This window comes from Fundulus heteroclitus, chromosome 9 (assembly GCF_011125445.2).
Source record: "Fundulus heteroclitus isolate FHET01 chromosome 9, MU-UCD_Fhet_4.1, whole genome shotgun sequence".
Lineage (NCBI taxonomy): Eukaryota > Metazoa > Chordata > Actinopteri > Cyprinodontiformes > Fundulidae > Fundulus > Fundulus heteroclitus.
In genome coordinates, this window is record NC_046369.1 from 7,569,581 (window position 1) to 7,587,683 (window position 18,103).

At 39.2% G+C, this 18,103-nt stretch overlaps 1 protein-coding gene across 2 annotated transcripts in view; it reads left to right on the forward strand.

Moving 5' to 3' along the window:
* The window catches only part of hmcn1 (hemicentin 1), a 130,193-nt gene that overhangs the window by 74,795 nt on the left and 37,295 nt on the right, over positions 1 to 18,103 (forward strand). For both annotated transcript variants that reach the window (XM_036140937.1, XM_036140936.1), the window contains 22 exons: positions 94 to 375; positions 493 to 660; positions 3,018 to 3,131; positions 3,262 to 3,348; positions 3,443 to 3,634; positions 5,764 to 5,937; positions 6,019 to 6,132; positions 6,442 to 6,587; positions 6,688 to 6,838; positions 6,990 to 7,187; positions 7,298 to 7,411; positions 8,842 to 9,029; positions 9,882 to 9,978; positions 10,131 to 10,292; positions 10,411 to 10,524; positions 10,624 to 10,826; positions 12,694 to 12,775; positions 12,873 to 13,004; positions 14,580 to 14,729; positions 14,880 to 15,039; positions 17,372 to 17,496; positions 17,587 to 17,770. In XM_036140937.1, coding sequence (XP_035996830.1) covers positions 94 to 375; positions 493 to 660; positions 3,018 to 3,131; positions 3,262 to 3,348; positions 3,443 to 3,634; positions 5,764 to 5,937; positions 6,019 to 6,132; positions 6,442 to 6,587; positions 6,688 to 6,838; positions 6,990 to 7,187; positions 7,298 to 7,411; positions 8,842 to 9,029; positions 9,882 to 9,978; positions 10,131 to 10,292; positions 10,411 to 10,524; positions 10,624 to 10,826; positions 12,694 to 12,775; positions 12,873 to 13,004; positions 14,580 to 14,729; positions 14,880 to 15,039; positions 17,372 to 17,496; positions 17,587 to 17,770 — 3,337 coding nt within the window. The remainder of the gene's footprint in view (positions 1 to 93; positions 376 to 492; positions 661 to 3,017; positions 3,132 to 3,261; positions 3,349 to 3,442; positions 3,635 to 5,763; positions 5,938 to 6,018; positions 6,133 to 6,441; positions 6,588 to 6,687; positions 6,839 to 6,989; positions 7,188 to 7,297; positions 7,412 to 8,841; positions 9,030 to 9,881; positions 9,979 to 10,130; positions 10,293 to 10,410; positions 10,525 to 10,623; positions 10,827 to 12,693; positions 12,776 to 12,872; positions 13,005 to 14,579; positions 14,730 to 14,879; positions 15,040 to 17,371; positions 17,497 to 17,586; positions 17,771 to 18,103) is intronic.

Consider the following 18,103-nt stretch of genomic DNA (forward strand, 5'->3'; position numbering starts at 1 on the left):
TATATATATATATATTGGATATATATGTGACAGAGCCATCACAGAGTAACATGAACTCATCGTTGCTGTACTTTATGCCATTTCCTGTTGCAGTTCGTCCTTCCATCAGACCCAATGAAGACGACACTAATGGCGTTACAGTGACAAAAGGAGGCGATGTGACGTTACACTGTGCTGCAGACGGCATCCCACGGCCCACAGTCACTTGGCTGAAGGACGGACGGCCCATAGAGGACCACCACGGTGCAAAGGTCCTAAACGAGGGCAGATTGTTGCAGATCAAAGATGCTAAGGTGTCAGACACAGGACGTTACACCTGCATCGCCGTTAATGTAGCAGGACAGGCGGACAGCAAGCATGACATCAGTGTGCATGGTATGATTTTCTATGACTTTATTTATTTATTTCTCTTTTGGTTTGCAATTTTCAGTCTTCAGTTTGTTTAGCAATCATCTTGCTGATCCTTTTCTATTGTTTTCTCACCATGTCCAGTCCCACCTATCATAACTGGTCAGGTGCAGTTTCCAGAAAATGTTAGTGTTGTTGTGAAGAACCCCGCTTCTCTGAGCTGTGAGGCTTCTGGTATCCCGCTACCTTCTATCTCCTGGCTGAAGGACGGTCGGCCAGTCAAGACAACTAGCTTGGTGCGCATCCTCTCAGGTGAGTTTGAAATCTATAGAATGAGGAAGTTCCTAAAAAGCAAAAGTGATTGGAGATTTACTCTTTGTTTCAGAAAGCAGGATTCTGGGGCTAAGGTTGTCAAGTTTTCAGGAGTCGGATAGAAGCCCAGACAAGAGCTCGGGAGGCGCATGTGATTGATTAGATGATAAATTTAACAAGTAAACAAGATTACAGGTACACAGGGGAACAGGATCCAGTAACACAGTGACTAGAGAACAATTCAATAAAAATGTTTTCAATTAAATTTTATTTATATAGCGCCAATTCATGAAACATGTCATCTCAAGGCACTTTACAAAGTCAAATTAAATCAGATTATACAGATTGGGTCAGATTATACAGATTGGTCAAAAAATGTCCTATATAAGGAAACCAGTTGATTGCATCAAAGTCTCTCCAAGCAGCATTCAGTCCTCCTGGAGAAGCGTAGAGCTACAGGGAGAGTCGTCTGCATTGTCCATGGCTTTGCAGCAATCCCTCATACTGAACAAGCATGAAGCGACAGTGGAAAGAAAAACTCCCCATTAATGGGAAGGAAAAACCTCCAGCAGAACCAGGCTCAGTGTGAACGGTCATCTGCATCCATCGACTGGGGGTTACAGAAGACAGAACAGAGACACAACAAGACAGACAAAAAAGCACAGAAGCACACATTGATCCAGTGATCTGTTCTACATTAGATGGTAGTAGCGGGTGATCTGTCTTCACTGGATGAAGTCATAGTTAACAGAACGCCAGACCAGGTGTACCTACTATGAAGAAAAAAAAAGAGAGAGAGCAAAAAGTTAAAAGCTGAAATGACAACAAGCAATGCAAATTGGAGAACAGTAGAACTCAGTAGAGTGAGAGAAATAGACCAGGGTACATTCACGAATGAATACAGAGGACCTAACAATGAATCTTCTTCTACTAGAATCTTTTTTGCCGGTTGGCAAACAACTGTAAGTGTGCACTACCGCCACCAACTGGTTTGGAGTGTGGACTGAAAAGACAGAGGGGAAAAGCAGGCAAACAAACAAAACTCATATAATTTCAAACAAAGAAGTCATTTTAAGATAATTTATCAAAGCTTGAGAACTGTCAGGTGATGAATTTCTCTGTACTAATTCAGAGATTAAATCTTATTTTCATTTTTAACAATGCACCTGACAGAAAGAGCTGAATTTAAAGGAGAAGTGACTGAAGAAAACAATAGATGGATAATGAGGCACTGGTGAACTGAGGAATACGACCAGGCTGAATGAAAGGAGGGATAATGACTGGCAGGTGCAGGGAATTAACAGAACCTAACAGGGGACACCATAATGGGCAAAGCATGGAGGAATCTAACAAAACTAAAAAGGAAAAGATATAACAGAGCTACAGAAATAAAGGACAGTAAGCAAACTAAATCTAACAATGCACTAATAAAATGCAGCACAAGAACAGAGCTAAAGAAAGGCTAGTATAGGTAAGAATCCAACTGAATACTAAAAAAATAAGAACATAAGCTAACAGAAAACTAAACAGGTAACACAAATAGGGATCTCTAACTAAACTAATGCTAATAAAGGACAAACATAACCTTTACCCTAATCAATAATAGACATAAATACAGAACAGAAACTCAGCAGAGGATAACACGAAGAATCTAGGGGTGAACAAAGCAAAGAATAATGCTAGCACAGACTGCATGGTCCCCAGGGAGCTACCATAAGTTATCACACCCCTGAGGATCCTGCCAAGGCCCAAAAGTGGAAGGCTCTGGGATTTGAACCGGCTAACTTGTAACCTTCCCAGGACGCAAGCACTCTGCTCTAATGAATGGGCCACCTCTATAATAAACTCAATGTTTATTATAGCATTATAGGAATTTTTGCCAAGTTAATCTATAATTGTTGGCCTCAAGCATATGAAATTGCAGGAATAAAAGCATAATTACTGTAATTAAGAAATGTGGTTCTCTAGATAATTTCAGATAAATGATGCCTGAAGAGGAATTTGGCTGTGTGACTTTCTTCAAAAAACAAAGTTACAAATATAAAATATGATATGAGTGAGTTAAGAGCATCAATATTGATTTTATCAAGGAGCATTAATTCAGTAAATTACAGAATTTGGATGATGTTTTTTGCTTATCTTCTCAGCAGTTTCTCATGGCCTTGTGTAAGCCTCGAATCTCATTAAACTGGGATTTTAAATGTTTTAACATCTGTGAGCCGATGTTCTCTGCACTAACTGATTTCTATCTTCGGAGAGGATGAATGCACTTCAACCAGACTGACTTTGTGCACATATCCCTGCGCGTTGACTGTTTATGGTGGGATAGAGTCAGATTTGATCTGTTTAACTTTTAGGGGGACGCAGTCTCCGTCTGTTGCACACAGCAGTGGCGGATGCCGGGAGGTACACTTGCGTCGTTGCCAACAGCGCCGGAGAAGAGCGGAAGAACTTCGACCTTGACATTCTAGGTAAACAAAGTCAATTTCTTGAGGATTTTTAGATAAAATCCTGATCATGACCATAAAATATTTAGGATATTATGATATTTTGGCTTAATTTCAAGAAAAATCTTGAACCAATTGAGTGTTTCATTGGCAGTTCCACCAAGTATTGTAATGGAGAAAACAGTGGTGGATACTAAAGTAAAGGAGACACAAAACATCACCCTCACCTGTGAAGCGTCAGGTAAATTACACATTCCTCTTTTAAAAAATAGTGTGTAAGCTTCATAAACGAGACTTGTGTTTCCAGCTCTGTAATTATCTAAATGTATTGGCAGGTAACCCTCCACCAGAGATCAAATGGCTGAAGGATGGACAGCTGTTGGTGCCTGACAGACGGCAACAGATTGTGTCGTATGGCCGTTTCCTCCAGATCTTTGAGGCTCATGTTGCCGACACTGGAAGATACAGCTGCGTGGCATCAAACAGCGCCGGAGAACGCAGGCGGCATTTCAACCTCAATGTTCTGGGTATGCAGGCGCTTTATCTTAGCGCAACAGGAAATGTTTTAGATTTAAATAAAGCAACTTGTGACACGCACATAGATCCAGACATCCCTGGATCTGGATCTATCTGGATTGTTGGCCTCCCTGGTCAACACGTGTAAAAATGATTTTACATTATATTTAGCTTTTTTGTTGACCATGACTTTCTGTTTTCTTGGGGAATGTATATATGGCATGCCACAAAGGCCCATTTTGTCATGTTTGGTGAGGCTTCAGCAGGACCAAAGTGTAGATAGGAGTTTGATTGAGTTTGATTAATATGTCTGTTGAAGTGATATTCAGGACAGATCTGTTCACTATATGACTCATACAAGTAAACTATTCAAGCGTTACCGCTCTGTTTGTACGACCACAAGATGGCCGCAACACATGCGCTGTTCAAAATTTAGCAATTTGACTTCATTTGAGGAATGCCATATACAGAGACATGTTTAGAGAAAGGTAAAGCAGATATAGGGGAGGGCAACCAGAGGGAGATGAGGAACAGATGAGACTAATGAAGACGGATGAGCTGAGGGAAGGAGTAGAATGAACAGGAACTGAAGGGAAAACATGGAAGAAAGCCATTAGAAACAATTCAAAATGTACAAAGAATGAACAAACTCAATCCACAGATGCATGAACTAAAAATGGCAGCAACAAGCAAAACGGAAACGGCAGAAACGGAAACAAACCCAAAAATAACACCTAAGGATTATGACACATTCTTTCTGGCCACCAGTCACATTGCTGCAAGATGGCAGCGCCTCTTGCCATCTGGAGCTTGTTTCCTTTTCAGGAAAAAAAAAGGAGCAGTTTCAACTTTTAATTTAAGTATTTTTCATTGGGAGAATTAGGTTGGTGATCTGATTAGTTGCATCTCTATTTATTCCTAAAAATGAAATGTAACATATCCCCCCTCCCTAAAATGTACATATATACATATTTTAAATTGATCACATTGGTTAATTCTTTATGAAAAATATATTGATTTCTCTATTCTCTGAGGTAAAAAAAGGTAATAACAAAGTGAACAGTTTCTCTTATTCACTCTTAATAATAGGAAATACAAATGTGAAAGATGGATGTTGATCTTTATAACTGAGCAAGTTGCTAAAAGGATAAACCTACTTTCCTAAATTTGCCCATCTCTGCATTCAGAGCAATGACTGAAATGTTTAAAACAACATTAACTGGGACAAAGAAAGCTGGACACAGTGAGCAGGATGGAAAGGGAAGTAAAAAGGCTCCAAAGCCAAATATAAAAGTATTACAGCAAAGAGTGGCTGATTGGGGTTTTCCAGTCTTCATGGCGCCCATGTACACACCCATCAGTTGCTTGGGATTAAAATATAAAAAATACGTTTCTTCTCTGTCATCACTGAGGTAAATATATGCGTTTGCTAATGTCGACTAGGACTTTATCTGGAAACTAATGTGTTTTGGTCAACTCAGACTAGGATTTGGCTTTTCTGTAACAAACACTACAGACATTTACCCTACATTAACTGTTTGATTCACAACAGACCCCCGTCTGTTGTGAATCAAACAGTTAATGTAGGGTAAAGCACTTCATGCTCACTGCAAGTAAGATGGAGAGTATGTGATGCTGCTGGCCTGTTTCTCTTGCAAAGGCTTTGGGAAACGTGTTAAGCTCCATGGCATCATGAAGCCTTTGGAATTACCTGGATATTATACATATAAATCTGGTTGTATCTGAATATATGATGAAGGGTTATATATTAGTGATCAGGGTGGTGTTTTGTTATGTGTCTTGGTGTTTTGAGTGGCTTTTCTTTTCTCCATGTGTTACCAATGGACCTTTGAGTTTTTGACTTCTATTTTTGTTTTTTGTGAATCCGAGCAAACATTATAAATTTAATCTTGCTTTTGCTCCTTTTCATTCATATTTTCAATTACTTTTACCTTTTTTCAAGGATGGTTATTTTTTTTATGAATGAAATAAAAGAAATTAATAAATGTTGTCCAATATAAGTTTGGATTATTCCTGAATTTGTAGTGTGAGGTTGTCCCGTGACAATAGAAGACAGATTATTTCAAGGCCTTGTACACATCTTTACCAGGGGTTCCAACAAATTTCTCCTCTTTGTCAGTTTCTCCCACCATCGCTGGTTCGGGTCCTGATATTTCTGCAGAAGAGGTTACAGTGACCCTGAGCAGCCCCACCTCACTGGTTTGTGAAGTCCAGTCCTTCCCCCCTGCTTTGATCACCTGGCTCAAAGACGGCACCCTGTTCGAATCCACCCGCAACGTTCGAGTTCTTCCAGGTTTGAGGTTACAAGTGTGGAAAAGCAGACTGCAACCTTACATTTGATCGATATGATATGAAATGGTCCTATCTTTAATAGGTGGGCGAACACTGCAGATTCTAAATGCTAAGAAAGAGGATGCTGGCAGGTACACTTGTGTAGCGACAAATGAGGCGGGAGAGACCCTGAAGCACTATGAGGTCAAGGTTTATGGTGAGATCTATCTATCTATCTATCTATCTATCTATCTATCTATCTATCTATCTATCTATCTATCTATCTATCTATCTATCTATCTATCTATCTATCTATCTATCTATCTATCTATCTATCTATCTATCTATCTATCTATCTATCTATCTATCTATCTATCTATCTATCTATCTATCTATCTATCTATCTATCTATCTATCTATCTATCTATCTATCTATCTATCTATCTATCTATCTATCTATCTATCTATCTATCTATCTATCTATCTGATCAATACATTGACACAAATCTTTTTTTTTTTACTAAAGTTCCTCCACATATTAATAAGAACGATATCCCCGGGGAGGGACTTGCCCCTAAACAGGTAAAGATCAAAATTAACAGCACGCTGACCCTGGAGTGTGTTGCTCAGGCCTTTCCTACTCCAGCGCTGCAGTGGTATAAAGATGGACAGGTGGGAATCCTGAACACTATCGTTAATTCCCTCTGTAACATTTTTTTTGTTTCTCAAAACAAAATGCAGCTAAGACATTTGACTACCTGATTTTCTTTAGATCCTGCTGGCAGATGACCATGTGTCCATCATCGCCAACGGCCGCATCGTTCAGATCAAACACGCCCAGGTGTCAGACACTGGCCGCTATACCTGTGTTGCCACTAATATAGCTGGAGAGGACGAGAAGGACTTTGATGTAAATATACAAGGTGAACTGGTTGGACTGGTGCGCACGTGTTTACAGGGGGTTTAATGTTGTGGAGATTTTACACATCGAGGGATAACGTTTGTATTCAAAAAGAAGCTTTGAAGTCGGGTTGAAATTGGATTTATTTATTTATCTATTTTCATTTTGTGCAGTTCCACCACATTTCAACAGGCCCGGTGGAGTCGGGGATACTTCGTCGCTCCCGGGCTTTGGAGGGGATCCTCGCGACGTGATACTCAACAATCCCATCTCTCTGTACTGTGAGACAAACGCCGTACCCCCTCCAACCCTTATGTGGTACAAAGATGGGCAACCGCTTACCTCTAATGACAAAGTTTTGATCCAACCTGGTGGGTCGAAATAACACAAATAAAAAGAGAAATGGGGTAAAAAAAAAAAAAAACAAAAAAAAAAAAAAAACGGAGTTTACTTATAACACCCCATGTTGTTTGGTTCCCAGGTGGGAGAGTGTTACAGATTTCCAGGGCGCAGCTTGAAGATTCTGGCAGGTACACTTGTGTGGCCATCAACGAAGCGGGAGAAGACTCCATCCTGTATAACGTTAGAGTGCTAGGTGAGTTTTTTATTTATTTAGATAAAGTAGCATCCAATTTTTATGGCAGTTGCATAATCTTACACAATTTTTTTTTTTAGTATCTTTATCATTTTGGAACAATCTATTATTAGGTAATAATATTTTTTTTAATAAAGGCGTCTGTGCTGGAGTTATTGGCATCCCTAGTTCCTATAAAACAAAAATTAACATTTTTTTTCATTAAAACTTTAAATTTTTTTTAAATTGAAAAGTGCCTGCACTGCAAAAAGAGAACTAAAAATAAGTAACATTTTCTTAAAATGAATGTAGTTCTCCTTGATTTGAGCAGGTAAATAAGATTATCTGCCAATAGAATGAGTATTTTGACCCCTAAAATAACATAATTAGATATACTGCACTTGAAATAAGATGATGGAGATGAATTGTTCCTATTTTAAGTGTAAAAATCTTATTCCATTGGCAAATAATCGTATTTATCTGCTCAAATCAAAGAAAAATACTCTCATTTCAAGAAATACTTTCCTATTTTTAGTTCTATTTTTGCAGTGTGGAAACTTTATATTGGTAATCTTTTGGCTGTGGTATAAATTTCAGCATGGTCAGTGCACAAAACTTTGTTCACTTTACCCGCATTATAGCTGAAGAAAGCTACTTCATGTCTAGCAAGCGCTGGGTATCGGTTTTTGGATTAAAGGTTGATGTGACGCAGAAGCTCTTCAGCCACTTTTCAAAATGAGACATTAACTGGAACTGTGAGCTTTGGCAAGATTAAATCAAAATTAAGCTTTTCAGCCACCAATAAAACAAAAGAGGAATTTAGAAAGGAGTTTATGTGAATTGTTAAGTGTTGTGGAGGTTCTGTCATGCTCAGGGCTTGTTTCTCTTTCAGATTCAAGTTTAACCTTTAATTTCAACACATTTTTTAGGGAAAAAAATTTAAACTTATTTTCTGACAGTAACTCTTAAAACCCCAGTCTCACTATTTTTGGCACATTTATTAAGTTGTATGAAAATAAAATGTATTTAAAGCTTTTTTAATGTGTGTAACAATAAGTCTGGGATGTTTTAAACAGCAACCCATAACCCTTGGGTATAAATAGGATGACAGAAAATCTCTTTTGCATTGACCATTCTTAAAAAAAAGATATGTACAAAAGATCCTGCCATTCAGCTGTACCAGGTCAGTGTTGATCTGTGTACTTGTGAAAATGTAAAATGAGAGCAACATTTTAAAAACAGCTGGAGCTGTGACAAAAATAGCTGGACAGTTTGTGTTTGTATTGAGGAGGATGGCACGGGAGGTAAAAACTCCCAAAGCTCACTGTTGGAGAACTGAAGCAAAGATGGATACCAGGTCTTCATTACAACAGAAATATTTTAAGGTTTTTTTGCAATGTCTTCCTCAGACTTAAAGCCAATTTTCATGTTTTCTTTCTTCACTGCATTAGTACCTCCAAGCATAAGAGGGTCAGACAGTGACGTACCAGACAAAGTCATTGTTCTGGTCAACAAAACTGCCCAAATGGACTGTCACGTGGATGGAAACCCGGCCCCCAGGATCACTTGGTTTAAAGATGGTCAGCAGCTGAGCTCAGACGGACCACACAGGGTTTTGTCCAATGGACGAGCACTTCAGGTAACAACCAGGAAGCAGAGGTGGATATAAGAGGCCACCTTAGACAAACACGCTGTAGTCGATTGGTGAGCTAGGATGCCGTCATGCTGAAACAAATTTAACTTAGCTGGACAATTTGAAGTTCTGACTTTGAAATTAGTAGTAGGCAGCAGCTTAGACTGAATCACCGATTTACACTGATGATATTCAATGTTTCTTATAAGTGTTTATTTCGCTTATGTTTTTTTTTTTAAATAGATAATATTCATCCCAAAAAAAACCCTGATAATTTTAACCTACAATCTCACATTTTTTCTGGAAAAACATTGCAATATAAATTGTTTTAAGAGTTGCTATTATTTGTGTTTCATTTGTTTTGTAATGGTAGTTTTTAGTTTATTATTTGTGAAGTTCACATTTAGGATAACTTTTTGGGTTAAGATTTTGTAAAGTATTTTATATTTGTAATTATCGAATAATTATGAAGCATATGTTCAGATTTTTCATATTTATTTTATCTTCAGTCATAAATAACATTATCTTATATAGTTTAGGTCATATTAAAAAAAATATATATATATATATATATATATATTTCTCTTTAACTAAAAAATCTTCAACGATCAACTTTTTCCATCCATCCATCCATTTTCCGTCACGCTTATCCCCTTGTGGGGTCGTGAGGGGTGCTGGTGCCTGTCTCCAGCTGTCAATGGGCGAGAGGCGGGGTACATCTTTTTTTAAAAGATTAACCATTCTTGGGGTGTTTTTTTCTTTTTTCAATTTGGTTTGAGCCTGAAATCTTGTTCTAACAGTGTTAAAGTGATACTGTGTACTTTACGTTGTTCTTTGAGCAGTTTTTGTCTCCCTCAGGTGTTGAATGCTCAGGTATCAGAAACAGGACAGTATGTGTGTGTGGCTGAAAACGCAGCTGGAAGTGCAGAGAAACACTTTAATCTGAATGTTCATGGTGAGTTATTGGAGAATCTTTTTTTTAAAATCGTTTAGCTTTTTTTATTAGATCATTTTAGCGTGGAGACTGTAGGTTGACTGAATCTGTTGTTTTCGTGCTTTTATGAAAACCTTGTTTGGAATACTGCACGTTTGTCCTTTGCCATGCAGTGCCTCCCACAGTTGTCGGTGTGAGTCCAGAGAACGTGACGGTGGTGGTGAACAACTTTGTGTCCCTGACTTGTGAAGCTAGCGGCTTCCCTCCTCCCACACTGAGCTGGCTAAATGACAGAGGGCCCATACAGGCTAAAAGTAATGTCCTCATCATGCCAGGTACAGAAACAGTTATCAGTTGTATGAAAAGAGAAGAAATATTTCTATTCAAAGAGGTGGAAAGAAAAGAAAAATTATATAATATTCTGAAAACGTTTGTGTCCGTTTGTCTCTTCAGGCGGCCGAACTTTACAGATCCTTAAAGCAAAAGTATCTGATGGCGGAAAGTACAGCTGTGTGGCCATAAATGCAGCAGGACAGGCTTACAAATACATCTATCTCACTGTTTATGGTCAGCCCGACGCCTATTTTTTTTTTTTCTTTTTTACAGATTCCTTTTTGGTTTTGATCTAGACACTGTAATGTTCTTTTTTTTATCTCGTCTCTTCAGTTCCTCCGAGTATCCGCGGAAATAGCGGAGACGTTCCTGTGGAAGTTAACGTTCTTGTTGGGAAATCTGTGACCTTGGAGTGCGAGTCCAATGCCATCCCTCCTCCCATTATCACCTGGTACAAGAATGGCAGAGTGGTGGCAGAAACAACAAACTTACATATTCTGCCTGGAGGACAAATACTTCAGATCAAACGCTCTGAGGTGACGTAGATTGTTGAGTCATATTAAATACCGACTCCTTAAATACTGTACTGTTTTCATTGGGACTTTATGTCATAGACCAACACAAAGTAGCACATAATTGTGACATGGAAGGAAGAAGGGTACATGGTTGGTAATATTTCTTACAAATTAAAATCTGAAAAGTTTGCTGTGCCTTTGTGCTTAGCACCCCATGTCAATACTTTGTAGAACCACTATTGTATGTCTCTTCCAACTTTGCACATCTAGAGACTTCTGCCTAGTTTTGTTTGCAAGATAGTTTAAGTCAGTGGTTTAAAACTCAAATCCTCAAGGGCTGGTGTCCAGCAACTGTTAGATGTGTCCTTTGCCCTGCACACTTGAAACAAATAGCTATATTACATGCTCAGTATGTAGTAAAGTTCTCCAGAGTCCTGTTAATGACCTGATTATTTGACTCAGGTGTGTTGAAGCAGAGATGCATATAAAAGTTGCAGGGCAACAGCCCTGGAGGGCTGGGGTTTGACACCACTGCCAAACAGGCCAGATTGGCTAAATTGCCTCACTAGCATGCAGCCAGGCTCTCCAGAGCTCAGCTAATGAGCTAATATATGAAACCACTGATCAGAAACCAATTAGCTTTGTCAGTGATTCTGTTTCCTTATCTGTGTTTTTTATCAGCCTGCATTAAAATACTACTTATACACATTGATATTTAATCTACTACTATAATCATTTTAAAATTATGATTGTAGCATATGCCATTATGAACTTTATTATTATCCATGTGGGCATTGTTACTGTTCAATTATTTCCTTGAAACTGCTGTTGTTCTAGGTTTGACAGAAAGGCCTTTAATAGACTATTGCATGTATCGAGGGAATTAGAATGGCTGATGAAGAAGCAAAGGTGTTGTCAATAAAGTCCGATATTACACAATTTCCCACGAAATTCTGCCACTCTAGGAGTCGCTGTTCTGCTGCTCCCTCTAGAAACAAACATGTGTTCCCTCAAGTGGACAAAATATGCAACCTCAAAGCCCCGAAAGGGGAAGAAAATACAAACCATAAGGCTCATTGACCTATCAACTGTTAATGGAAAAATATTATGTTATTTGATATATTTTTTTTATCATGAATAGGTAATTTCATTGCATATCATAGTTTTATGCTTTGTTTACTTTTAAATGCAAACAATATTTGTATTAATAATTAATGGCACTATTAAAATCTGATATAATGTGAACTTTGTTTTTTGCAAAGGCTCTCTGCAAAAAAAGTTATATCCCAAGTTATACATGGTGTTGTGCCACCACCATGTATAATGCACAGTGTAAGCTTTCTGCAACACTTTGGTTTTAGTTACTTCAGATGAGAGGACCACCTTCCAAATAACTGCTGTGTCACCTACATAACCTATGACAAACTGCAAGCAGGACTAGTTTTCTTTTTTCTCACTTTTACATAAAGGCTAAATTTGTGGACCAGGTGACTAACAATTTTCCAGTCAACAGTTTCTCAGACGTGAGCTGTGGATGTTTGCACGTCTTCTAAAGTTACCAGTTTGTGTAGACAGCCTTCTTGGTAGGTTTGAAGTTGTTGTACTCTTTCGATTTTCAGATGATCAGATGGATTTATACTGAGATTAAACTACACACAGGTGGATTCTCTTCTAATACAATGACTCTTAAAGGAAGTTTCAAAGGGAGCCAAATACAAATACAGTTTTTAGATTATTTCGTATTTGAAATCCATGTACCTATTTCATTCTGCCGTGTAACATGACAAAAAAGAGGGTTAAAAGGAGGTTAATACTTTTGCTAAATGTCTCTGATGTGTGCAGTGTTTATTTGTATTTCCAATATTTTGAACCCTTTTATTTTCTGCAGGTGTCTGATACTGGCCAGTATGTTTGCATGGCCTCAAATGTTGCCGGACAAGTGAACAAAAACTTCCACTTGAACATTCATGGTAGAGTCATGCGCAATAATTATCAATGCATAGATTAAAAAATAAATGTAGCGTTTTTTTAAATGCCACAAAATAACAAAGAGCTCTTCCTATTCAGTTCCTCCCAGTATCGATGGCCCATCGGAGGAAAGTGTCGTGGAAACAATCAGCAACCCAGTTGTTTTCACATGCGATGCTGCTGGAATCCCTCCGCCCAGCCTTACATGGCTGAAAAATGGACTCAATATAGGTAGTGTGATTATATCCTGCTAAGAAAAAAACAAGATATTATATAGTTGGAACCAGATGTTTACATACACTGTCTAATAAAAGTAAAAATTGTAAAGGTTATTCATCTAAAGTTTATTGTTTCAGGTTATTTAGGTTTCTAAAAACATTTTGGGAGTATTTTTTAATGCATTCTATTATAAATGTAACTTCCATGTTAAAGGTAAAGTTGGAAATCCTGTTCAGAAACACTTTTTGTTATACTGGATGAAATTCAGAAAAAGGAACCTTTGAGAGCTGCACGCCTTTAAAAACTCTGCCTCTATCTGAGTACTGTACATCTTTTGGGTAAGATCTCTTTAGCCGTCATGATAAATGCTGTTGGAATATTGCAGTCAGTAAGGAAAGAGGTAGGAAAAGGAGCCTGTATGTTTCCTCTTGCGGCCAATTTAGCATTGGCACCTTGCGATGTCCCTTACCAGCACTATAAGGAATCCCACAATCCTTTGCGTAACATGACATACAAGCACAGACCACCTCATTTTCAGAGTGCTGTAGGCCTGGATTTGACTATCATCATCCACGTGCGTTTCCGTCACATAATGACGTCGGGGTTAAAGGCTGTCTGTTGCTGCTTATTAATGCGACGACATAGAGGTGGCTATTTTCAGCGGTCATTGCGCGACACCCGGGGTAGGTTGCCAGGGCAACAATGATCTCAGTCTCAAAGAAAATATGTGGACACAAGTGAGAAGGTGTGTGCAAGCAAGGTTTTCTACAAACCTGACTTAAAATTGTGACAAATTATTCAGAAGCTTTTGCAAGGACATTTGAGTCAAGTACAGCTTAAAAAAACAATGAAAATGATAAGGAAATGACTGTGAACTTCTTAACTTAGAGGCAGAAATAAGAAACTCAAAAAACTTCTCAAACTAATGGTTCTGGGACTTAAAGGAAAATTAAGCGACATTTCACCACTAGGCGGTGCTTGAGAGCAGTCTGTAGACCAGAACAAGATGTGTGACAAGCCACGCCTCTCTTATTTCCTTCACTCCAGCTGTCACCCTGCCCCTCACATCCCTTCTCTCACGTCGCCTCCTATGGGCATATTTGTTAAGGATAAGAACACAGCAAACCAGCCTCACCTCTCAGAGGAACATTTATAATGAAGAAATAAGTAACTTAACTTTATAGTGTTGTTTGTAAGAGAACATTTCGATCTGCCGGGGGTGCTCTCCGCCATGTTGCTCCAACGCTGCGCTGCTCTGACGGCGGAAATTTAGGGCCGGGAGGTGCTGAACAGAATCCTGAGGGGCAGCTGTTCACGTGCACGTACATGCATGCGCGGCCGGCTATGTTATCAAGAGACTGGAGGACAACATAGAGAGATGCGGTGTGCCGTCATACCAGTCCATCTGAAATATTACCTATAGTTTTCCACATACCTTTTTTGTAGTTCTTTCTATCTAAGATAATGGAGTTTCGCTTGTTGCTCCTTTAACAAACATGAATAGTTCTTGAAATCATGATACAATAATGCTTTTGTCTGATGTTTATGTGCGTAATCCTAATAGTGGAAACTTAATATTTTCCTTAGAGAACTCAGAATCTCTGGAGATGAACATCTTCTCAGGAGGCAGCAAACTACAGTTATCACGGCTGCAACCCTCTGACGGTGGTACCTACACATGTTTGGCCTATAATGTTGAGGGTAAAGCACACAAGAGCTACCACCTCACCATACAAGGTATGAAAAAAATCCCTCAGACTGTGGTGTAAAAATTTTAATCCCTTAGGAAAGTACCTTAAAAGAAGAAATGTATCTATTTTTGTTAGCACAATCAGCATATCTAAATGTGCCGGCTGTTTTGCAGCTAATCCAATCATTTCTTCTTAGTCCCACCCAGTATCTCGGGATCAGAAATGCCCAGCGAGGTGGGAGTCCTTGTAAATGAAAGCATTGAGCTGGTCTGTGAAGCTCAGGGAACTCCAACTCCAACAATCCAGTGGTTGAAAGATGGAGAAGCCATCAAGAGCACAGAAATCAACGGTCTCAGGTACCTAAATATATACCTCTCAGGGTTTTTTTTAAACTTTTTCCCTGGATGGTGAATTGTTGGAGTAACTCTATACAGTCTGGCCTAAATTACTTTTATAAATGAGAGAGGCTAATCATACTGCTTTATAAAAAAGAGTAAATGGGAATAATTTACTTGCTAAACTTTGCAACAAAATTACCATGATTATGTTATAATCAGTCAGGTACAATAAATATTTACAATAGTTTTCAGGGGTTTGGTTTATCTTTATTCAAATTAACTTTCTTCAAAGTAACATCCTCTGAATTTCACAGCAGCATCAACAATCTTTTTGTCACAATGTGTTACCATAGTGAACTTTTCAATGAGACAGAATGCACACAGATTACATATAATACACAGTCACGACAAAACATAATATTTCCACACTTTATTAATGATTTCAGTTGATTGCACTGATCAACACACTTCAAGAAAAGATGAAAGTGTGCACATAGTGTTTAGGTTCTGATAAAACTCATCTGAGTCCAAAAAGTCTGATAGCAGTCCCTTTACTAACAATCTAGATTACTTTGGTGTTGCAGGAATTAATCACCTGAACGCTCCATCAATGATACACTCAATTCAATTCAATTTTATTTACATGGCATCTATTCCCAACACATGTCACCTCGATCCACTTTACAAAGTCAAATTCTATCAAATCATACAAATTGGTCAAATTGGTCAAAAAGTTTCCTATCTAAGGAAACCCAGTAGGTTGCATCGATTCCTTAACTTGCTGCATTCACTCCTTCTGAAAGAGCCACAGTGAACCATTGTCTGCATTGTGGATGGCTTTGCAGCAATCATACTGAGCATGCATGAAGCGACAGTGGAGAGGAAAACTCCCCTTTAACAGGAAGGAAAACCTCCAGCAATAAATACTCTGCGATGCGCCTGGCCCATTTGCTGGACTCTTGTGGCATAAACACAAGATCCAGATCTTGAAAACGTCATTCCACAATCCCTTGTGCTGCCTTCACCACTTATGTTAAGTCTTTCCTCTCCTGTGACGTGCAGCTCCCATACCACACCATTTTGCTGAGACCCAGGAGGCTTTCTATAGTAGCTGTAAAAAGTTTAACAGCTGAGTAGAAAGTCCAGTCTGTTTCAATTTCCTAAGAAAAAAGAGCTATTGTTGAGCCTTTTTCACCAGGTGGGAGGTGTTCACAGTCCAGGAGAAGTCAGATGAGATGTGAATGCCCAGGAACTATAAGCTGTCAACACGTCTCTCTGGTATTCAGGATGAGGCTGTTCCTGGAGCACTACTGTGTCAGATTGTGGATCTCATCTCTGTAGTGGATCTCATCATTGTTGGAAATGAGACACGCCACAGTGGTGTCGTCTGCAAACTTCACAACCGTGTTTGTGAGGTGCAGTAGTGGGACACAACCCTGTGGAGTACGAGTGTTGAGGATCAGTGGGGGAGATGTGAGGTGGAGCGTCTATCCGCTTGCCGGTTCCTCTTTTCAGTTCAACTCGCCATCGCAAACATGCATTTTACAGAATGTGTCATGGAGCTGTTTGTAATGCAGAAAGCCAAAAAACGCTGTTGTCGTCCCCTGGGTCCACCAGATCCTCCAGAGATGCACATGGTTCAGCGAGTACCACCATGTGGAGCTGCGTCTGGATGAAGGTCGCTTCCAGCAGTACCTCTGTCTGCTGTCTGTCCAGGAACCAGTATGAGGAGCTGCTGCCCCGCGTCGGGGATGGATCACCCTCTGGGACACAAACTACAGGCGTCTTCGGTCACTAAATAGAAATATAGCCTAATTGCACTGTCTAAATATGTAATATATAAGAAAAAATATTGTGCTTAAATTAATGGACAAGGAGGACCCTTAATACAACGGGAATTGACAGAAAGATTCAGATTGTTGAACTCGAGCGAAAATTCACTTAGCTCTAAATGCACGTTCACCATTCGCGACATTCGCAGTTTTGCTTCGTTCTATTCACCCGATTTGCGCCATTTGTGTTCTTTAAAATGCACCGTTCGCATCACCGACCATTAATCCGCTACTGATCACGCCTTTACATAGGAATAACATATAATTCCTTCGCTCCATTCACCTTGAACACACTTTAAAAAACATTTTTTATGCATTTTATGCGTTTTGAGATGCTGCAGTGGATTCCGAGCCGTGTGAAGTGCCAACGAGGCAACATCCTCTGCAGAGGGATTCTCCCTGTAGGCGAACTGCAGGCTGTCCAAACCAGCACTGATGGATTCCTTTACATATTGAAATAGCATTGGGCATTCCCTAGGATGTTAAAGACTGTAAACATTCTGTTTCTTTTCCTCTAGGATCAGTCCAAATGGTAATACTCTAAGTGTGACCCAAGCAGACCCAGCTGTCAGTGGGAAGTACACTTGTGTGGCCTCCAATGCTGCCGGAGAAGAGGACAGAATATTTAATTTGCATGTATACGGTGGGTCTGATTCCATTATTTTATACTCAAAGTATATATATATATAAAATCTTGTTCTTTTTTCATCTCAAACTCAATGTGCTTTCACAGTGCCCCCAGCAATTCTCGCCAGCAGTGAGGCGATCGAGGATCTGACCGCGGTTCTGGACAGTTCTGTCAGCATTGAATGCGTTGCTACTGGGTCTCCTCGGCCACAACTGAACTGGCTGAGAAATGGGCTCCCCCTCCCAATCTCCTCCAACATACGGCTCCTCTCTGCAGGACAAGTGCTCCGGTAGGTCAGTGGTCAGGGAACGTAAAGAAGGCAGTCAGGTTCTCTGTTTCAAAAGAGATCTTAATGTTTAAGTATATATTTTATCATAAAATAATGGCCTTGCAAAGCTATTCATACTGCTTGAAAAATCTATTTTGAAATGTTTCAACCACAAACTTGGATCATTGTAATAATTTTTATTGGGGTTTTATGTGATGTGACCAATACTAACCACAATTGTTACTCATCCAAACATTTTTCTATGAATAGAAATGTAACGATTTTGGTGTACATTCTTGTTCAGCCACCCTGAGTCAATAATAATAATAATAATCTTTATTTGTCATTGGAACA